The 23408-nt window shown below is 37.0% G+C and overlaps 1 protein-coding gene across 1 annotated transcript in view; it reads left to right on the top strand.

Moving 5' to 3' along the window:
- Positions 1-23408, top strand: part of VAV3 (vav guanine nucleotide exchange factor 3) — a 182622-nt gene that overhangs the window by 116095 nt on the left and 43119 nt on the right. The window contains exons 18-19 of the mRNA XM_075038815.1: positions 434-456; positions 3588-3633. Of these exons, the coding sequence (XP_074894916.1) occupies positions 434-456; positions 3588-3633 (69 nt within the window). The remainder of the gene's footprint in view (positions 1-433; positions 457-3587; positions 3634-23408) is intronic.

The raw sequence follows: 23408 nt of genomic DNA, 5'->3' as shown, positions 1-23408 counted from the left end.
CACATTGGCATGCTATGAAAAGACAAGAGACACGAAAAGGTGTAAACTCGACTTGCAGTGAAGAACTGTAGCTTTTGAATTCCCAACAAGTCAATATTTATGAAGTATATTTGAAGTGTTCTAAAAGTTTATAAAGTTGAGTGGACTAGATTGCCATGCCGCTGCTGGGAAGCGCAGTATGATTTGCGGCAAGGAGCCTTTCGTCGCCAGCTCGGCGCAGCCCGGCAGGACCAATGGGTGGGGAGGAGAGCGCAGCAGGGTTTGCACAACAGGACCTGGCACAGCCCCGGGCTGCCGGGGCGGCTGCAGGTATCAGGTAGCAAAAGAAGGCAGCAGTGTTTTCTCTAATGCAACACGGTACAGTCTGAGATTGCTATATAAAAAGCGTACAATTTACAATCGTCAATAATGCCAATTTTTACTTATGTTTCAGAACATGGGAACCTGAAACATGAGGTAAGGATTTGTTTTCCTTTGCATGTGATGTTTGTATTGTCAGTGACATAAGAGCTCCTTATTTACTTTGTGCACGTGCTGTTGGAGCAGGTATGCTTTTCTTCTGCATTTAACAACAGATTTCTTTAGAGTGGTGGAAGAATAGAAATTGTCTAAGAAACAAGGTATTCATGATTATAAATGTATTCTGTTCAAAGTGTGAGTCGATTTTCAGCTGGTATGGCTTAATGCTGAGAGCACTGGAAGGGGTGGAGATTTGTTTTTTAAGTTAACAGGTAAAAACCTTAGGTTGTTTCACAACTGATAATCCTTACTGTTCCTTGACTAAATCTGGCAGTAGAGTTAAAAGTAATCTTTGTTTTGTTTTGTTTTAAAATGCTAGTGAGTCCTGCTGTAGTAATACGCTAGCGTCCCAGTCTCTGCCACACCAGACTGTGTGGCGATGAAGGGTTGGCAGGGCAGTGTTTGCCTCTTCGTGTAAAAAGAGTTTAGTTGCGGAGCTATCCAGTGGTTATGGAGTTTATATAAGCTGGAGAGAACGGTAAAATGGGCCCTGTACAGAGGAGTTACCATGGTGCACGTAGTGTACCTTGCTATCAGCCCAAGAAGGCTGCAAGCTGCCCGGGGTTATTTTTCTCGCCAGCTCCTGGTGCCTTTCCACTGAAGTACAGAAAGGCACAGCAGTTGGGTTTTGTCTGCCAGCTCTGACGAAAGAGAGGAAGCCCTTCAAACGCTAGAAACTATTACACTCTACATCTATTTTGGATCAGAAGCTTATGGTAATTTAACTGCTTAAACGACACGCTGGTTATGAACAGCGTAGGAGCGTGTACGTTACTTCTTTCGGTAAGCACGCGTGTGTTTGGTGCTATCACTAAAACCGGTAACGGAATCGGGAGGGTGTCGTTGCTGGCGCGGCGGGTGCAGGAGGGAGTCCTGCGCAGGGCCGACTGCGTCTGTGCTCTCTGATGTTTGAGCCGTCTCGGTGTCGCCGTGACCCCGGGTGGCGGCGGGGGCTGGGTGAGGGGAGCCCTGGCACCCTCTGGCGAGCTCCTTGGCTGTGGGCCTCGGGCAGGTGCAGGCCGCGGCAGCAGCGGGCACTGGCTTCCTGGGGGCCTGGCAGGGCAAGGGCCGGGCGGCCCAGGAGGAGCTCCGGGCGAGGAGGGGGCTGCGCTGCCACAGACCTGCCTGTGCTGCTGCCTGCCTGCGCTCCTCGCTGCTCCCTCGGACGTGCCTCCTGCCACCTGCTGCCTGGCTTTTCATGTCTTTGCCCAGAAATACCCGCCAAGTAAGGGCACTCTAAAATATGGAAACTACAACGCGGTCAGTTTGCCTAACACTCTCCCAGTACTGCAGCTGACAGGCAGTGAGTGTTGGGACAGCTGTCAACAGATGGCTTACTGGGCCTTGTGGACGAGGCTGCCAGGCTCAGCAAGGCTAACTGTGGTGAACATACCGTGGCTGGATGAAGAAAATAGTATGCTGCTTGTATCTAATCCCTTCTGCTCCTCGGCTTCTCACCCTCTAGCTCGACTGGTAAATCTCTTTTGTGAGGGAAAAATGGCTTCCTTTCTGGAGCTATTGATGTGTTATCGAGTTGATCCAAAATGTCAGGATTGCTTTCATTTTTACCAAGACTCTTGTTTAAGTGCCTGCTTTAATTCTCCCAGTGCAGAAGGAAGCTTGAGCATAGATGAGGATCTGTCGTTTTGGAAAACATGGATTCAGATTTCATACCAGTAACGTAATGAAATCTACTGGTACTGCAATATATTTAAGGGTGTTGAGCATGTTTTCATACGGCTCAAGAATTATTTCCTTAAAATTGTTTTCCATCCGGTCCTTTGGTGTGCATGACTTACGTTGTCACAGAATTATTGTATTTTTTTTCACTTCAGTTAAACATTTCTGTATCTCCCTTTGTGCTTCCTTTTCCCACTCCTGCCCCTTTCCCTCTCTTGTACAAATCTGCAGTTAATCACCAGTCTGCATCAATCCTGATCAGCAATACAGCCTCCATTAAAAAAAAACCAAACAAACTAGGATATAGTTCAACCTTTTGTTCTTATTCGGTAATACTACCTTCATCATAACAGCGGTTTTAAATTTTACTTCTTCCCACTGCCAATTAAACAAAACTTGCATCCTTTCTTTTATTGGAGTTGTGGGGTACAGAGAGAGCATGTCCAGAGACTCAAGAGCTTGAAAGCTGTTTTTAAACCAAGCTTTTCATTTTGCCAGCTTGCTACAGGGCTTAGTAATTTGGTTGTGCCTCAGGTTACTGCTTTCTGGCCTGCCTCGGTGTGTGTCCTGCACCAGCTTATATCAACTGCAAGTAAATCAGAGGAACCTAATTGTTCCCTTTGTTATGCAACATGCTTTTCTCTGCTTGGTTTGATTAAAAAAGAAATAAATGCATGAACCTTCGTGCAAGCTACCGGTTAAAACCAGTTTGCAAAAGCAGATCAGTAGTTCACAGATATGCTTTATTTCACACTGAAATTTTCAGGGATCTATATTAAGGGTCTTGGAGTACAACATACATTAAAAAAAAAAAAAGTCTCATCAGAGTTTCTGATTTCACATGGCCCTGGTTCATCCAAATTTAAAAGAAAGAGGGACGTGAGTTACTAAATATATTTAAGTACTCGCCCCGAAAATAAGAAAATTAAGAATTCCATAGGAAATTCTAGCTACCTTAAGTACAAATAGTGAAAGTTTCTACCTTACTAAAGCAAAGCGAGCAGCTTCCATACTTTGGTGTTTGTGGACATTATCTGGGGCAGATAGTGCCAAACTGCACATTTTTCCACTATCCTATTCATAAATGGTTAAAAGATAAATTTGTTCTTGGTATCAAAAGTTGTTGGTGTATGAATAAACCTTTTACAGACTAAGAATCTTTTGAGCCTAGTGTCAGGAAAAAATGGGATATATGGAAAAAAACCTGTACATTACTAAGAATATTTTTCAAAGTATGATCTTTCTACGAGGTAAAGATAATTGTGGTGGTGATTGGGGGAAATAAGAAAACCAGCTTTGCTTAGTAGATTGTGGGAATCAAAGGAGTGCAATATGCCTACATGAAAACATGTTTATTCATATCCTTGATTTGTATTTTTGCTATGCAGAAACGAACAAATGGAATTAGAAGAAACTCTAGACATGTGGACCCAGGTTTGTATCATGACTTTTTCAATAGTTAAACATTAAATAATAAGAGCGAGATAACTCACTTTATCAAGTTGCATTATGAACGCTATTGTAATGCATGCAATTTTGAGAACTTTATTGCTAAAGTCATGAAAGTCTAAAGCGATTGCTCTTTTTCTGATTTCAAAGATAAGGTCAGCTGATTGAACTCTAATTTTTTTTTTCTTGTTTTCTTAAGCAGTGCTTCAGTTCTATCTGAACAACAAAATGCCTCTGTGTTTTCGTTTAACCTGACCCACCCTACTATACTTTGCAGTTTTAAAAGAAGTAACTAAGTGATGAAAAGCAGACAGTTTATATAGTTACTTATAAAGTTTAGGTTCTGATCTGCAAAGTTGTGGGTATTCTCAACTCTCCTAACTGTAGTGGTGCTCAGTGGTTAGCTGTATTGAATACGAGATGCTCTTCTAAAAGGCATAAGCCAATTGCAGTTTTATATAGAATTTCAAAGTGATTTTATTGTTCCTGTTTATAGTAGATACTTTTGTGGAATCATGGCAGCAGCAGCCCTTACGAAAATTAAGTACTTGCTTATACACTGTGTACTCAAGTGGGTGAACATTTCCTCTGGAGACCCATTATGTGTCTGTATAAAATACTCAATGGTTTTCAGTGTAACTGTGTCATATTTTTAGTGTCATGTTTTTATAGTAATTACATTTCTGTCCTTTAGGTTTCTTGTATAGTTTAATTACTGGAGATTTGTTATGCAGATATTATTTGGAATAAAACTAAGCTGTAGATTATTAAATATTTCTAGATACGGACACCTGAGAGTAGTTGGGAGTCAAACATGAAACAGGTTGGCAACTCTATGCACCACATTACAGCCTGGCAGAACTAAGCACTTTTCAAAAAGTAGGAATGCTGGTTGTGCCACTAGCACTGCAGCTGCCTTGGCTCTGAAAGTCTAAATGTTGTAACTAGCTGAAGCAGACCACACCTTTCTTACTCACCTACCTTTGACATGTTTTGGAACACGTATCGTCACTTTGTTCCCTCTAGCAAAAAAAAAATTGCTTCATGATACTCCTAAATTGTTCTGTGTATTGTTGACTGAAGTCATTAAAGAAAAAAGAAAAAAATGAGCGCCCTGTAACTCTGAAAATTAATACAGTCAGAGGGGGAAATAACAAGAATATCAAATAATGCAGAAGAGGATGAGAATACTTCTTCTAAGTGGGACTGTTTGAGTTCTTCCAATTCAGTGGTATTTGTTGCAGTGAAGTGTAATCTGTGCTTGCACAATAGTCCTTATAGGTCTGGATCTTTAAATATAGCTGTCTCATGTAGACTTCTAAAAGGTTGGGTAATATAGCTTTGAGAACTTTTTGAGTAAACTGGTGGTTTACTTGCTGTTGAAGTCTGACGGAAGTATTTACATGATCTTTATATACAAGGATACTTTAAAATTTATTTTTATTGAAGACTAAGTACCATTCAAATCACCAGAATCATTGAATTAAATAGATGTTTAAAAGCTATATGTAACCAGTGCCTAAAATATGGTTATGCTGCACCCCACCCTATCCATTTACCTACACAAAACAGTTCTTTGAGTGTTGGGATAGTCTTATTGAGTCAAGTTCTTAGTCCCTGTTACATTTTTGGAAGCCAGTAGCAATGCAGAACATCTGTGTTATGGTTAGGTCCCTTTATTAGAGAGATTGTTGCAGAAGACTGTCTTACAGAATTGCTTCTGACAGTATAATTTTTTAAAATAAATAGTAATAAAAAAGATACTATGTACTAATGTGCTCCGTACATATACTTAGTTTTCAAACTGAAGTGAGCTTTTTTATTTGCATTTTGTCAGTATATGCATTCTGAGTCCTGCTGTAACTTGGTAGAGATTTAAAGACATGTCTTTGGTAAACTCTTGGCATCTCTTTGGCATATTCTAAGTAATATTGCTCATCAGATTGTGCATTGCCTTGACAGACAGAAGATGATACCCAGAGAGCAGCACTTGTAAGACATCAGTTGTTTCAGGCATACTTACAGCATTGATCCTAAGAGCTGTTTGAGAACACTGGCATATAAATCTCTGGAAATCCTAGCACCATGGTGCTCTTTTTCACTGAGAGAGGTAGTCAAAGTCAGAGATAACATTTACATTTTAATGTGCTGTCTTTTTTAAAAAAACAAAAGTTTGCTGCCCAGACTGGTTTGTCTTTAGGAGGTTTAATATGCTGCCGCTACCTGTGTTGCATGTTATGGTGCTGAATCATGGGTACTAGTTTAGGAAAGCAGGCATTTGCTGTGAATCAATAACCGGCACCTGCAGTGTCCATATTGATGGAGTTTGATATCAGCAGTAAATACAATTATTTTGGGTTGCAAGTATTTTAGCACAAACTTTTCAACATCATTTTCTGTCTTGTCTCTTTCTGTTGTCTGTCTTTGGCTATTTTAGTAAAGTATAATGAATGCAGGAGGCATAGCATAGTCAAGTTGATGCATTGTGCTTCTCTTTTTATGCTTGTTAGAACCAAATTCAACTTTTACTGACACTGCTTAGCCCTGAATGGTAAGTCATTTAAGTTTGGTGAGAAGTGAGTAGAAGGATGGTCTAAACAAAACAATGTGAGGATACTGGATTAAATTATCTCATCTTCTGGTGATGAAGCTCATTGATGGAGGAACCTATCTAGCTGAAGTACCCTAAAAGCAATAAGTTGTTCATGGCTGTTTCATTTGTTGTTCTTTGAAGTTTGGTTAAAAGTTTTGACAGTGACAGTTTCCTCCTTGAGATTTGCTTTGTGCTGAATAAGAAGGAAGGGTAGAAGAAAAAGTGATTAATGGATGATGAGGCAGAGAAATTCCTGGGATATGAAACAGTCATGAGAAAAGAAATATGTGCAGAAACTGTACAAGTGAAGAACAAATTGAAAATAAAAAGCAAATACAACTTTGTCTTTTCTTTATGCTGTGCACTGTGACTTCAGCCTGTGGTCCAGTTGCAGATGGCCTCCTGAATTGGTCCATGTACTAAGTTTTAGGGGAGACATGTTTTAGATAACCTTTCTTTGGATTAATCAGCAGATAATAAAAGCCATGGAGAGAATGAACCTGTAAATGCATATGCACCTATAAAGCCAGAAAAAATTGGTCTAGAGTTTGCATTTTACTGTAGAACAACATGATATTGCTTAAATGTATTTGAGAAGTGATTTAGATTGGTATCAGTTTTTGCCTGGAATGGGCATATGGAGTGATAATTATATAACATGTTTTTCCTTGTGTAAGGAATGCCATGAAAACTTTCATGCATGTGTTTAATTTTAAGCATGTGATTCGCACTATTGACTTGAATGACAAATGTATATTCACAAGCATAAATTAACACTTTGTATGTTTTCTTGAGAAGGATGATGCAGTCTGACCAATGTTTTTAATAGAATTAATTTTTATGTATTTTAGTAAGAGTAAAAATTATTTTATTTCTCTTTCTCAGCTATTGGAATAATGCAGTGTATGTTTGCTATATTTTTATTTTTTTAACGGTATAAAGAGTCTAAATGTGATAGATTCACAGCTTAATGTTTTTAAAACTGGTTTTGCCCTAAACATTTCTCCTAATATAAACATTGCAAGTGTAATCTCTAAAAGTGTGAAAGTATATTTCATATTAGAAGGATAAACTTGGTAAAAGTAGAACACTAGAAGCCTTATATTCAAGATTCATTGCAGATTAAACTCAAAATCTGATCTGTGAAAGAACGTCACTGAAAATGTTTTGACTTCTTAACTAGCTGTTTTCTTTATAAGCATGGATTAAAGCTTAGAAAACCTAGTTCTGAACTGAGGGGCAGAACCAACAGGTCTTTTCCCTTCAAAGAAAGTAAAATATTGACTTGGGTTCTTTTTTGGGAACACAATATTCACAAGTAATGTATGCAATGCAATAGCCTGGGCAAAGCTGTTTTTCAGCCTAGGAGTTCAAAGTTCAAATAGTAATTTTAAATAGAGGTATCTGTATTTCTGGTTGGTGCCTGGTCCATACTTGCTTTGTGAAGCAATCTTGTAATACTGATTTTACACAGATTATAAAGAAAAGGATCTGAAGAGAATAATTGGGTTTATGGCCTGAAGTATATATGTTTAAAAAAAAAAAAAATCTGTGCAGGGAGAACTACAGCATTGGAGATATGCTTATTTAATTAGACATAGTGGGAAATGAGCTACTGTGTGCTTCATATTTTGTTGAAATTGGATTGTGGAATGTTTAAACTAGGTTATGTCATTGTTATATGTGATTACTAAGCAGTGAAACAATATTCAGATGTTTGTGTATTGTGGTAATGATTGCGTCTTGTCTTCACAGTAAAAATTAGGGGATAGTGTAATATTGGCAGTTTAAATTTCCTTTTCAGTTAAGAATGAGGTATATTAGACTGTGAGATATTTCAACAAATTCTGACACAGTGTGCTCTGTGATATGCAAGTCTAACTCTGATTTCCTTTTCAGTGCCATTCCAACCATATGCCCAGCCAAAAGCAAAATCTGGCCCAAATTCAAATGCTGGGATATCCCAACTTGCAGATAATTCTTTGCCAAGCATGTAGTTGTTAAAGATAAAACTACCCTCTTTAACTGAGAATTTGAAGCATATCTCTCGTTTTCTTTTAATGAACTATTAAGGCAAGTCCTTGGTAGTCCTGATTGACTGTTGGCTTTCTCGTTCAGCCCTGTATAGAGAATACCCAATTTCATGGATAAGAAAAGATAACCTTGTGCAACATGAAGCCCAGTGCTGAAAAACTGGCGTTCAGGAATTTATTTCTCCATTTCAGCAATGGGGGCAGCTACCTGTGATTCTGGCTGCATCTCTGTGGTCCATTACTAACTGACTGTCAATATCATTGCTGAGAACAAGAATTTATCTTGGTTTTAAGCCACAGAAAAAGGTCTACCAAAAATAAAAAGCCAATTAAACAAGCCCCCAGGATTTAGTTTTCTCATGAGAAGTGAGGAGCTGACTGATGTCACTAATAGTATCTCTTTATTATGACTCGCTTCATCAAGATGGATTAGACCAAGGTAGCATTTTTTTCCTTTAGTAAAGGAGTTTCTGTGTATAGAATCAAGAAATACATCGATAGGTATTTTTCTGAGACATTTGGTAGTGTTAATTATATTTCCTGTCAATGAAACATAGGAGTGAATAGCAATCCCCTCTAATAGGTCTTGTCTTTCCTTTCAGACTGAGTAGAGCAAATCATTACAGGCCATTTGTTTCTGCATCTTCCCTCAGGACCATGCTCAGAGTCCCACGGGCTTATTTCTTTCTCTCTTAAATATCTATGAAAAGTTTCTGGGGGAGTTGACTTCTGGGGGAACATGAACTCAAGTACTAGAGTATACATAAGACATTCTTTTCAGCTTTAGATACTGTTCACATTGAACATAACCATGGGTTTTAATGGCTGGTCAAAATGAATGTGTACGTGAAGGAGCAGCTGACTGTAAATTAAATCAGGGAAAGCCTGAAGGAATACTGGAGGAAAGAGAAATGTTTCACAAAACTTCCTCTAGCAAAGAGTTTGTTGTTTGACAAGTTTGAGGTCTTCCCCGTTGTTTACTGGTACGGGATAACCTAGTAAGGTTGATAGTAGTAAAACATCCATCACATACTGTAACTGACCAGGAGACTTGGAGGCTTGCTGCATGCAGACTAACCAGAATGACCTGATTGTTTATGTCCTTTTGATTTAGTTTTTGCAACTTCCTATTATAGATAAAAATGCAGCCTATATGGCTTAAAAAAAAAAAGAGAGAGAGAGAAATTACTGTTCTAGAGACTTGAAGGAACTCAAATGTCTGCTTCTCTTGGACATAAAGTGTGTCTAATAATTAACAATCATAAGAAAGTATATATAGTTTTGTGTGTTTTCCCTAGGTATAATTTTGTACTGTTTGCGGAGCATTAGATTTGCTAAGTAGCTAAAGACTTCTCCACATGGTAATGTGTTAAGCTACAGAACCAAAACTGAGCTTTGATTATACATATATGTAACACATACGTTTAACTTCTGGGTGGATTTTATTGCGTTGTGGATGCTTTTTCCTTGTCTACACAGGATCTAAACACTTTGTTCAAGGTGCATATAAAATATACAGTGCCTGTCTCTAGGAATCTATGTGAACTAGGTAAATCGTAGGTATGAACTCATCTAACAGGGCAGCTAGGAGCACCCTTGCTGCAGAAGGAAGACTCCTTAGTAGGATAAAGGCAATACTGCTTGCTGATGTGCTGTATAATTCTGAATGTTCTGGAGTCCTTCAAGGACTTGGATTGCAGCTCTAACCTGACAAGCTCTTAGTATTGATAGATGTGTTTTAACATGTTTTACGTCATGTGGCTGGTACAGTGTTGGGGTTTGAGACCAGAGTCAGTGAATTCCTTTGTGGTCACCATGTTCTTAGGAGTAGTTATTGGGACAACTTCCAGGTGGACCTCAGCAACAGTGAATTTAGAGATACACTGAATTGTGTGACCTAATTTGTGAGATCAAATTAATTTATCTCACATTTATTAAAAATACATATTACATTCAGGATCCTAACTTTTTTTTTACTACTGTGCTAATGCCGTGTGCTGAGCTATTGTTGTTTCCCAAAATAACGAATTCATCTTTGTTGTGATACAAGAAAGAACATGTCTAATATTTTGCACCAAGAAATTTTCCACTAATGCATTTCTGGAAGGCAAAGCAGAATTTTGTCTTCCAATGAAGCATTTCAAATGCAGTTTAATGAATTTTATTTGGCTTGTTATATTTTAAATTAAAATTATTTTTACATTCCTGTTGGGGAGAGGTATTTTGAAAGGTGCCTGTCCCTTTGGCATCTCAGCAGTGAGCTAACATTCAGAGAAGAACATAGCCTTTAGCCTTTTCTTTTAATTAAACATCAGAAGACCCAGATGCCAAAGGGTGAAATATATTTATTTTGTCAAACTCTTTCATCCTTGTCTGGTTGGATTGCAAGATTAGTTTGTAGTTGAGTAATTTAGGCTCTTTTGTCTTACTGGATGTGTTTTTGGGACTGTCTCTGTATCTTGAGCAACTAACATTGTATTTTTCTCTTAGAGAAATAATGGTGTTTAATACATGCTTAGCATGTATTAGCATAATTTTTAAGTTGAGGTACATTAAGAATCCTACAATATCTTTCTTTTTTTTTTTGCATATAAACACTCTCAGCATGGACTGTTCTAAGCAAAACGTCACTGTTTACAGATAACTACAAGGGAGTTGGCAGGCAGAAAGGAGAAAAAGATTAAGGTAAAAAGTGAACAAAATGGGCTTACAAGTATGATCAATAAAACAAAAAAAATATACTGTTTTGTGTTTTATGTACACAAAAAATTAGTACAGCACTTAAAAAAACCAAAGAAGGCATGTGCAGAAATCATATGGTGCAAAGTTGCCTTTAGTTTACCACAGCAAGTAGAAGGGAATTCTGTAGCATTTTGCTAAAGTTTGTTGGGACTTAGAAATCTTGTATTCATCTTCAAGAGGAGTATTGCATTTACCCATCTATTTTCAGATCTGTTTTAAATCTTCAGGGTACTGTCATTCTCAGAAGGTAAATCAAAGACAGTAAGGCAATGAATGATTAAAAATAGTCAAAAGTTACTGAATTTTAACAGTACTCTAAAGCATATGGTTTCTTTTTTTGTGGCTCACTCATTTAACTAAATCAGTATTTGATCACTACTTCAAAGTAATTCTCACACAAAGAATTTGGGAAACATTGTAAAACTGAAAGCAGCCATCCCATGGGAGAAAAAAGACTACTGAAAATTCACAGAAGAAAAGCTCCCAGAACTGCCTCTGCCTTCTGCCTGAGGAAAGTTTTACAGCTTGGTAGAAGGGGCCAGAGGGAAGAGCCTGAGAAACTGATGCTGCTTTTCAGGAGAGTTTTTAATCTGCTCACCTCTTTGAGCTTCCCAGGGAAGACAACAATGAGGCTGAGTTAGGCTGCAGGCCAATCTATCCCAGGATCCCTTCTTCAACAGTAGCCAATTAAATGGATGCTTAAGGATAGAATATGGGGTACGGTGTTGTGGTAACTTCCCTCAGTACCTTGTGTTTTTGTTTCTTAGGTCTTAATTTTTCTTCCACGTATTTTCATTGCACTTTTTGAGCCAACCTAAATTCTTGGTTTTCACAACATCCTTTAACTGTTACTTTCATAATTAGTTGTGTGAATAAAGTACTTCTTTTTGTTTTAAACCTGCTGCCTATTTTTTTGACACTTCCTATTTTTTGAATCAAGAAAGTGAATAATAAATAAAGAAATAATGAATACTTTTTCTCTGCATATTGTCTCTGTGCCACTCTTGAATTGACTCTGGCATATCCCCTTCAGTCATCTCTATTCTAACCTGAAGAGCCATTATCAGCTTAATTCTTGACACAGAAGCTTTTCTGTATGTCTGACCATCCTGTTTGCTTGTCTGCATGCTTCTAGGTCCAAGAGTGGTTGTTCTTTCTATTTCTGTGGTCTGCTCCAAGAAATTTCTTAGTATTCATACATAGCAGAATTAGATTATGATCTTAAAGAACTGATTTTAAAGAATAGTTAGCAATTACTCTGAGAACTGTTGTCTGTGTGATGGTAGCTGTTTTAGAGTCCATGATTAGGGATGAATATTCAACCTATATGTTACTTTGTATTTTTTTAAGTTGCATCTTACATGAAGTTATGACCAAATGGCCTCCAAAGGTTCTTCCAGCCAACTTTATTCTGTAATCTGTAATCCTATTGTACAGGCACTTCAGTTCATGAAATCTTCCTTCAATTCTTTGCAAGTAGTGTTCTTTCTAAAGAAATAATTTTGCACCTTCTACAAGGTTTAATCCATCTTTACTCCCATTTCAATACTGCTTATTAATTTTTGAACAACGGATGTCCAAGCATGGATTCCTTTGGGTGACCCTTTTGGAAACCAGCTTCTTTTTGAAACGATGTTACTGTTTCAACATTTCACTTCCTGTCCTTTTGCTGCTTATTTATCTTGGGGGAGCTTTGCCTCTCATATTGTGAAAACTGGAAGGGAGCTTCAGAGTGAGTCCTGTTAAAATTATTTTGCTAATCTGTATTAATATGTAATCTTGATCCTCATCTTCATTGTCTACTTCAAAAAAAACTCTAAACAATATCCCCTGATTTTCCTTTAAAAAGTATTTTTAGTCTTTATATTATATTTATCCATATATTTGCAAATTTTGATTTTATAGTAGGCTTTACCAGTCTGCCTTGTACAAATATCAGATATCTGTGTTGGGACATCTGTTGATTATAACTGAGTTGCTTTAAAGCATTGCTTTCACACTTAACCTCTTATTTCTATGGTACTGAGGCTGTTTTAAGAAATAGGTTGCAGATCACAAACTGCTCAGCAATTTCATATTTGAATTTATTTAGTACTTAGTCTTTCCAAGTAGTGACAGTACAAAAATTGATCTGATTGATTTTTCAGTAGAATCAATTCATTCAACCCAGTTGTTTTAACTCTTTGATGTAGTTTATCCAGGAAAAAAGGTCAGGTACCTTTATAAGGGATTTAGAGAAAGCACTTGAGTTCAGCCCCCCATTGCTGCTCTTGCTGACCTGCAAATAAATAGAAGACATGTTCAGTCTTGCACGTTTCAGAACTTGCATTTCTTTAGCTTTAGTGTGTAACAGGGAATTAAATAGTAACTTCATTATCTGATATCTTGAAAACATGCCTTGGTTCCACTAACTTTAGAGGTTATTCTTTAACCAGCCCATTTGGAACAGATGTGGGGAGAGGAGAGAGCATGAGGCACTATATCTTTTAGTTTAGATGATAAAGCAGCATGTTTATGGTTCTTGGATTTTTTCCTTAATTGGGTTTGACAGCAATAAATTGCATGAAATATGATACAACAACAAAAGCTGCATGTATGGATCCTAGCTTTCCTTCCAGAATAGCATCTCACTCCTGGCATTAGCAGTTGTCTTGCAACTAGCAGTAATCATTTTAGTACAGTGGAATTCACTTAATGCCCCTATGTCTTCTACAATTTAAATGTGGTTGGTCTTTTTGGGGTGGTGGTGGTGGGGTGTTTAGTTATTTTTCCCTGTAAGACTCTACAGGTCGCCCTATAGTTTTTTTCCCCTTCTTCCTTTTTTGCTTGATTGTGGGAGAAGAGAGGATAAATAAAGAGAAAAGCTCAAAAGGAAAAGAGTGTAAGACTTAATGGTGGAGACTTAAGTCTCTGACTGTTCTTGTGCATTGTGGGCTGGTTTTGTTATTTGTCCGTTTCTGGTGGTATTGATTTAAATCCTGTAATTGTACATTGCTCTGCACATGGCTCAGGCATCTGAGAAACTTTTGAATGGTCAACTAATCTTAAAGAGCTGATGCTGGGATTTAAGTGTGTAAGTGGTATTCTTTGTCAGGGCAGTATTTTTGGGAGAAACAACCAACTCTGGGTGTTCTGCTAGTGTCAGTTTGATCTCTGGTGCTTCTTTGATGTGACTACAGGCTGTTGCCACAAGGTGTGGTGCATTTTCCTACTCAGCTGTTCCCTCACTGCCCGTTCTTTTGAATCTAATGATTGTCTGGTCATAGGGCTAAGTCACTTCAATGAGAGAATGGAAAACTGGTCATGGGAGGCAGTGGCAGCGATGGGGAAATAAGTGATTTTCTTTCTGATTCGGTTGGTGAACCAGCTCAGTCCTGAGACTGCACAGTTAGTGGGGGTGCAACAGAATACACTCATCCTCGGTTAGATGTAACTTCAACCTATATCCTTTATTGCTTTCAGGTATGGTTTATGTCCTAATGAATTACCCATTGTTTGCTGGAGTACACATTCAGGCTGGACACAGAAAATAGAAGGAGAACCTTCACTATTGGGAAGATGAATATACGAGGATTTTCTTGGGGGGAGGGAAAGAAACAAAAAGGCTTTAAGATGGAGCCTGATTATTATGGCAAGACTGACATCTTGACAGGGAACTGGACTTGATTCCCATCTTTATTGCCTATGATAATTTACCAATAACCTCTTGATTTTGCAACAAAGATCAAGTGATCATGGATGATTTTATTGTATAGTTTCATTTTTATCTTTAAAACAACACCCTTTTACTGCTTATTATTTATTCACCATGAGATCCATTTTCAAGTTAAGGACTTATTTATATGTAAACACAGAAAATGAAGTGATTCAATTTTTTAAACAATTTTTAAAACTAGTACTAAAATTGAAAATATTTCTCTTTGATAAAAAGGGAGGGAGTTTGCAGAAGCTTTAGTGCATCAGAGTAGTATATAATTTTTGATACACTGGTCCTGCTAGAAAAGAAAGGGTAACTTCTAAATGAAGACAGTGAGATCAGATAAGATATAAGTTATATATATTTTTGTACTCAGTGGATACTTAAAATGTGGTCTGAATGTCTGTGTATAGGTATGTCAACTGAATGAGGCTAGGGATACTACAAATTTGTGGAAAAGGTGGAGGTATCACAAAATACTATGCCTTTTGGATGTCTTAGAATTTATTTTCCTAGATTGCCAATGCTTTAAATTTGCAAAGTAGTGGCATAAAACCAAAATCACAAGTGTATGTTATTTAGAGATAAACAATTTTAACTACATTGCGGTAACAGTGAAATATGTACTCATCCTTTTATACTTTTAAAACACAAATATTTTGTAAGGAAAGCAAGTTTTGTGCTCTTTCCCCAAAGAAAAAAAATTATTCGCTGTAATCTGTACAAACCAGAAATCAGTAGGCATACTTTTTGAATGCAAGTTTGTTTCAGCCAAAGCAACAGTGTTTTTTCATTGCTTAACGTAATGCCGTAATTCTTGGCAACATTCATCTACAGATGCTTCCATGCAAAGAAGGTCTATATAGCCTGAAATTTTTTTGCATGTAGATTAAGAACTGTCAGTTAAGAAGTAAGAGAGGTACCTGTCATAATCGGGGTAGAGGCCACAGAAAAGAAAAACTGCTCGAAGAGGAAGATCACAAGAGTGTTTAATTTGAAAAGCTGAAGGATTATGTATCAGTATGAAGAGGGTGTGTGCAGGTAAGATTATTCTGTCATTTGCTGGAACCTGTCTGCTTTGCCAGGCATCAGCCACTTCCCCTTCATGTTATGTAATAATTGAAAACTCCTCTATTGCCAGAGACTTTATTTCTTGTACGTAGCAGAAATGGAGAGTGAAGTCTGTTACTGAAGAGGCAGATGCTATTAGTCAGTACTGAGCACAAAAGAAATTGTGTGAAAGATAATTTAATTTTCATTTTTGCAATGTTTGATGAATGAAATCTCAGCACATTTTCAACAATGGATGTTTTAAAATTGTGAGACCGTGAAAGATTCTAGGTGGCATAGGTGTGTGTTTTTATGGGTTACCATCTTGCTGCCCATGATTATTATTTTAGTGTACAGTATCTGTACACTGAAGTGTACAGTGTGTTCAGCAGGATGACTAAATCCATTTATGCTGAACAGACTTGTTGAAAGGTAGGGCTGCTTCCTGTCATGCCATGCTTTTGGGTACACTGCAGGTGAGATTTGACAATCATATTCTTACTGCAGTGTATTTATTTTTTAGAAGGGACAGAGTTTATATTTGTAATTGACCAAGTTCTTTTCAAAATTATTCAGTCTGTGAATGCTCAACAACAGAAAAATATTTAGGTCCTGTATAAGATTCATGAGATTTCACAGTATTAAATTCAGTTTCCAAAGTGGGCCTCTTTTCTCAAGCCTTTTTCCTCTTACTGCTTGCTGCAGAATCATCCCTGGGCAGGCAGAAGGTAGTATTAAAAATATAGCTCAGAGTAATTACTTCTGTGGAATAATGGATTTGTATTTTCCAAGTTTTGCCCCTGTTTTTCAGTCTTTTGCTGCACATAATCTACTACTGTCTGGACACACCTTCATAGCTCACCTATAGTATCTGCCCAATGTAAGTTGCTAGCTCCTCAGGGCAGGTACTTGTTTGAACAAATACACATTTTAGAATGCCGTGCCTATCTGTGGCACCACATTAAAAGATGTGGTAATTAACACTGGTTAATTTTCATACCTTGTGCTTTTATAAAAAACAACACCTTGTGTAACACACTTTAATTCATATGCCAAAACTGTAGTTTGCTCAATTTTAAAGAAAATAATGAAGCTTCTTAGTTTTGAGGCAACATTATTTTTAAAACTTATGTCCCCAGTTCACCTACTACACTACATTGAAATGATGAATTTCATTACTTCGTCAAAACAAATGAAAACTGTATTTTTGAAACCTGATTATTCTTTATTGTTTAGTCACATGATAAGACATTTAGCACTCAGCCATTTCTAATGTTTGTTTAAAGTGCTGAGATTCTTCTCAATCTAGACAATTCAAAAAACCCCTTGATCTCACAAAGACAGCTGCCTGTGTCACTGCAAGTAAGGACTAGTTGTCTGAATAAGCATTTGAAGCTAAATTGTACAAAACACAAGAGCTTGTCCTTAACACTTGTTTGGAGGAAGACGTGCTATGAAAAGGAAACCAAGGTCTGTCAGCGAAAGTAGAGTAAGTTTGCACTCTAATTTATCACAATATATATGTGGCTATGACCATTATAAAGTCAGTGACCTTCATAGCTCTATTCCGCTTTCTTTCAGTGCAGTCCTGGAGAGAGCCCTCTTTTTTGAGAGAGGACAAACTATAGACATCAAAGTTTTAAATGCCAAGTAGCTGGTTTTGGGTATAAATAATACGACATGATGTTGGAATTGCACATGAAATTTCTATGATTTTAAACATCCTTTCTTGCATTTGCAATCCACAGTTATCCATCTAGGGCATGTCCAGGTTTTCTAAATTAATGTGCTAAAGTTTCTTTGTCAAGCTTAAAAAAATTTTTTAAAAGATTTGACAAGTGCAGCTGGAGCTAGTGGTGCTTGACCTTTCTAGTACTTCGTACTTGACTTTCTGAAAATAGGATCCTTTATTGCCGCAGTTACATATGGATGTACAAAACCAAATGTATGTATTTTAAAAGAAGACTGAGTGTTTGAATGATGCCTAGACAGCTTCTGACAATGTTTGCTCTGCAAACAGGAATGGGTTGGCATTTGCATGTCAGTAGATTCTTTCTGCAGGTACTTAACTAGTTTTCAGACTGCTTTTGCTCTGTTGTAACATTTTGTCCCCCAGCTTCCTCAAATCTTCACAGTTTCTTTTCCTTCTGTTCTGTTTTGAGAAACAAAAAAGAAATTTAAATCTGAGGATTGAATCTGTGAGAGTTGTGAGCAGAACCACCGTAAGATACAAATGGTCATTGGTCATCTAAATAGTGATAGGTTCATTTGTTTCCCAAAGGGCAGCGCTTATGCCTTTCTCAATTTTAAAAACATAGCTGTTCAGAAGCATTTCTGCAGTGCCTGTTTTTTCTTGCACAGAGGCAACAAGCTTCCAGATTCCTTAAAATGAATGTCACGATGTGCCAAATGTCCCTGCTTAGGAGTTAAGTAAGAAAATGCCTTCTGTTGGAGTTATTTTTCTAAATAAAAAAATCAATTCTGAAACTTCAGTTTGGATTCTGAATTTTCTTAGCTAAATTGCTTATTTCTGATCAAAATAAATGCTAGCTGTATTTATAGGAGCACTAAGCTGAGCATAAAGTTTGGCCTTGACTTGGAAGACCTGGAAAAAAGCTGTTACTGAGACGGTACTGTCCACCTCAGTGAGTGTCCATGTTCCCATGCTGCTGATTTTGCTAATTTATGTTGTCACTAAGCATAAAGGGTTATCCTCAAATATCTTTGCTGAAAAAACACTTGAGCTAAGTCAAATACTGATATTCAGAGCAGGGAAAGATGTCCATTTGTCTGTGCATGGTTCTCTAAGCAAAACAAACTACTGTAAAAAAACCCCAAACAACCTATGTAGAAATATTTCAGAAGTCACACAGTTTCAAAAATGCAACCATGTAAATTGAATAACATAGCTAGACTTGTTTATTTTCCTTGTAATGAACTTCTGCTATGATCTGCAATGTAGTTGCAAGTTTTGCATGGATCTTAACTGGAAAATGGAGATACAGCTACTTAAAAGGGGGCTTTTTGCTAATGATCAGGTCTACAAAACCTGAAGAAGCAAAAGCACTTCTTGAGTTGTGGTGTTTTTCTGTTTCTGATAACAAGTTGTTGATCAGGCTGTTAGCAGACAGATTTTTCCTCCCACACATCTTCATTTTAGTTGATGGTTGACCATTTTTGCAGAGGTGTGTGCCAAGAATACAGCTTATATATGCAGCTTTAAAAAGAAATGGTGGAAAAATTGAGTCTTTGAATAATTACAGAAGATTTGACAGGTAGTAAAGGACTGGAGGAAACCCCAAATGCTGCTTCAAGAAGGTTTTAAGGAGGTACAATGGTAGGAACAGTTGAGGGAGGACAGTCACAGCACGCAGGGCTAGGGCTGTAAAAAAAGAAGATAACTCCTTCAGTAGTTTTATTTGTCCTGTAGAATGACAGTCATTAAATCTTCTGTTTCTGTGGAAGTGAAACATGAATGTTTACCAGATGTTTGGAGTGCATTACAAATTTGTCATTTGAATTATGAGATAGTGAAGATTTTTTTTAATTTTTTTAGATTTTTTTTTTTGGTGCTTGCGAGTTCTCTGTTTATGTAAGAAAGCTCTGCCAGGGCTGCTCTACTTGTATAACTATGTAAGAAGAAGCTTAAACAGTTAGTTGAGTAAGGCTTATGGTAACTGTTAAATGTTTTAATAATCAGCCTTCTGAAGTTTTTTGACTTAAAATTGAGTCAAGCAGTAAACTCAGGGGTTGTGGTTAGTCATGTGAAAAATATTGAGACTTTATTGAAGAGTACTCAATGACAACATGGCTAAAGAGAAGACAGGCAAGTGAAATACTCAAAGCTGATTTTTAGGCACTGTCAGCATTTCAGTCATATTGCCTGAATGTAAGGCTTATAAGCAACACCTAAAATTAGAACTTTTAATTATGATGACATACAAAAATAATGAATTAAGACTGGGAGAATTAAAAGTTCAATTAAAATATCTTTTGAGGTATGTCTATGTACTTATTCATTGTATTAATGTTGTCCAATAGTAATTATTTAAATAGTTGCCACTCTGAAGAGTGCACTTAAAAGACTATGCTGGCATGTTCCATGTATGTGAGTACATGTACGTGTAATTTGTGTCATAAGCACTCAGCCTAAAGTTAATAAAAAACAAACAACAAACCCACCTATTTTCTTTTGTGTCATTAATAGACAGCCCCAGAAACTGAATGTAAGTATTTTTTTGTAAATTTTGTAGGATTGCTTTTCTCCTGTCCCCTCACCAGCTGAGAAGTCCTTCTAGACAAGTTTTCCCTTTGGCAGTAACTGTACAAAGCTATTGACTTCCACTGGTTGTGGAGATAGATGGCACTGATTAGGAATTAAGAAGCAGCTCTCTTGATAAATGCAAGAGAGGAGAATCCAGTTTACTGTTAAGTCTGCAACAAAATCATTAGGAACAGGAATTTTAAACAGCTGAAGCTAGCAGAGCTGATTTGAAGAACACACAGAGAATGCCAAAGGACTGTGTTTTCATGTAGTCCATGCTCAGAATAGAGCTTCCCTTTAACTAGCTTTTAATAATATTAGTATTGGATCAAGATATTGCCAAAAAAGCTGGCAAAAGCTGATGTTTTTTGTCATGGATGCTCAGATTGTGGGTATAACTGTCCACTTGCTATTCACACTGCTGTCCTTACCAACCCATCTGTTTTCCTCTTTTTTATCATAACTCCTTGTTACTTTATTATCTGTAGTTATGCTTCTTGATTTGAAACCTTCACAGTCTAACTTTACTTACTGTGGTGTAAATACTAATTTTGTATTTCTTCACTTTTATTTAAATACAGGGTCTCCTTTACCTGTGTGTCTTTAGTTTGTGATGTTGAAATGATTCATGATGCTCTGGGTCACTGGTCAGACATTTAATCCAATGAGACAATGAGATACTGCTATGGGTTACTTTGCCCTCATTTCCTGGTTGGACGGTGAAGAGGGCTGGAGATGCACTTGCTCTGAGATTTGAGATGGAGTGTTTCTTCTGGTCTTTGCTATGGAAGGCTTATCAATCACTAAATGTCAGTCTGTTCCTCAGCAGAGCTGCATTCCCTATTTTTGTAGCTACAAAAATATAAACCAAAAAGGTTTAAAGCAAGTTCAGAGTCTCCAAACAGACACCCAGACCTCTCTTTTGGTGAAAGGAAGGACAGAATTAGTGAGACTTCATGTCATTTCCTATAGGAGAGGCTTGTGTCATTGTGTTGAGATTCTGGAAATATTAAGATGCGGCCTTGTCAGATAATCTAAAATTCTGTTTCAGATTCAAAGCCTCATGAAGTCAGGAGGCTTTCTTCCATTACATTAGTGGGTTTTGGATCAGGTTATAAATATTTGTTGACTAGGCTGTATTTTCCCAAGAGAAAGAGAAAGTCATCCTTCAAGACTCATATTAACTAGGAATGGGTGTTTAATGCAGACAAAGCTGTTTTACATCTTTGTGCTAATAGTATATAGTATATCCACAAATTCACCCTTGAACCATGGTCTTCTATACTCTATGTCATTATCCTGTATGTTAAAATGATCCCTGCCCAAAGTGTAAACCATGTTCTGTGTTGCTTGGAAGTGACAGATGCTGGAATCAGTTTTGACAGATAGAGGTCATCATAGGGCATGCATTATGCATGTTGTTAGCAAAAAATAACATTTTTGAATCTCAGCATGAAACTCTGAGGGTCATTCAGTGCTGTTCATAAATGCAGAGCTGCTGTAAGGAATACAAGTAGTTTGTTTATACTTCCTCATCATTTCATATATAATGGGTATTCTAATTTACGATGTACTATGTTAATTCTAAAATGTAACCTTCCTTGACTTGTAACTGTGAGTTTAAATACTCAAATTTGTGGTATGGTTTATGAAAGGTTTTATTTTTCTATAAAATAGCTGAGTTGGTACTTTGTAAACCGTGACTCTAGCACACTTTCTGCTTTTCTTATGAGCTACAATTTAGATTATCAATTTGTGTTAGATCTGTGACCCAGAGCTTGGCTATGAAGACTTCTCTAGGAATCTGGGGTTTTTCCTGGTTTCCAACTGAAGTAAATTTCATCTGTTTATTGGTGGAATAACTGGATCAGTTTGCTTTTTGATTTCAAGGTTGGAAACTGCAGGCCTGGTTTTGCATCTTTAAATTAGAAAGTTTCCTGACAAAACTTTGTCATGTGGAAATCTGACCTCATAGAAGCCAATGGGATTTTTAACATTATAATGTTTAAAAAAAAAATAAATATATAATTATAGTAATGCATGGCTGAATCCTGACCTTGTCCTGTGTGTTCAAATTTTATCTGCTTGTAAACATACTCATGAACAACATTTTTGTGCTGGATATGTTTCCAGAAGCTTTCTGGAGTTGTCAGATCCTCTCAGTACTGCAGCTATGTACATCACAATGGCAGTGTCTCTAATGCTTATCATATTTCACATTTCAGTCATTAATGTGTAATGTTTCTATACTGTTTCTATCACAAATAATCCATAATTACACTTTAAGCATTTCAGGATTCTGTAACATACCGCTTTTTCTTGTCTGCATTATTATACTACAGCACTCAGGATTCTTAATGAGTATATTTGTGATGAATCCATGTGCCGATTAAGAATGAAATTTCAAGATAGACAGGGAAAATACTCTACATCTTGTGTGTCTGAACTTCAGTAAAGCGGGTGGTATACTGCCTCAGAAGAATTGATCCGTTATGAGAAGAGTCTAAAAGAACTTGGCTCGTTTAGCCTAGCAAAATGGAGGTTAAAAGGGGTATGATTACTCTCTATAACTACGTTATGAAAATAAATGGAGACAAGGAAAAAAACTATTCAGACTGCCTCCTCTAGATGTATGTAAGTTGGCCATGAACTACTTTACACTGGAAAGTAGAAGATTCTAAATGCTCAGAGAATAAAGTTCTAAAACAAACAGTAGAAACAAATTAGTTTTAGGGTAAGCTTGCTAAACAGCTGAAAGATTGTTTGAGCTGCTTCCTGCGATGATGATGGGACTTGATCCATCACACTCCAGTGTACTTTGTATAGGTTTAGGATGTGAAGGGCTGACCAAATTCTATCCAATTAAATGTACACCATCTGAATGTTAATCTGCTAAACTGTTTCTGAGCTACTATCATCAAATCTGTAATTATATGGTGAAAAGACAGTTGAGTATTCTGTTTGGAGGTCTTTGACTCTTTACCTCAATTTAGTAACTTTTCTGTACCCCATTTATTTCTTCCGTGCTTAATGGTGATATAAGCGAAGTTCTGTGAGAAGAACATTTATCCATAGAAAAATAGCTATTCCAGAATAATATGTGCTTGTTTCTGATTGATTGTTTCAAAGATTTCATTTAGTCTTTTATTCCTGGAAAAACTGATTTTTAAAAAATATTTAAAATCATGTAACAGGGATGGGTCCTTTTGATGATATTTTCATACAACAAGTAGAACACATTAGTTGTACATTCACTGCTTTTATATCTTTGATCAATACAGGCTGTTTATGCGTGTCTGGTATTGGTGATACTGAAATGAATATATTCTCTGTGACTCAGACACTCCTGTTGTTGGAGAGTGAATTTACTTTCAGTTGTTG

The sequence above is a fragment of the Buteo buteo genome, chromosome 10 (assembly GCF_964188355.1).
Source record: "Buteo buteo chromosome 10, bButBut1.hap1.1, whole genome shotgun sequence".
NCBI classification, from domain to species: domain Eukaryota; kingdom Metazoa; phylum Chordata; class Aves; order Accipitriformes; family Accipitridae; genus Buteo; species Buteo buteo.
The sequence above is the reverse complement of the archived record's forward strand: the minus strand, read 5'-3'. Positions and strand labels throughout refer to the sequence as shown.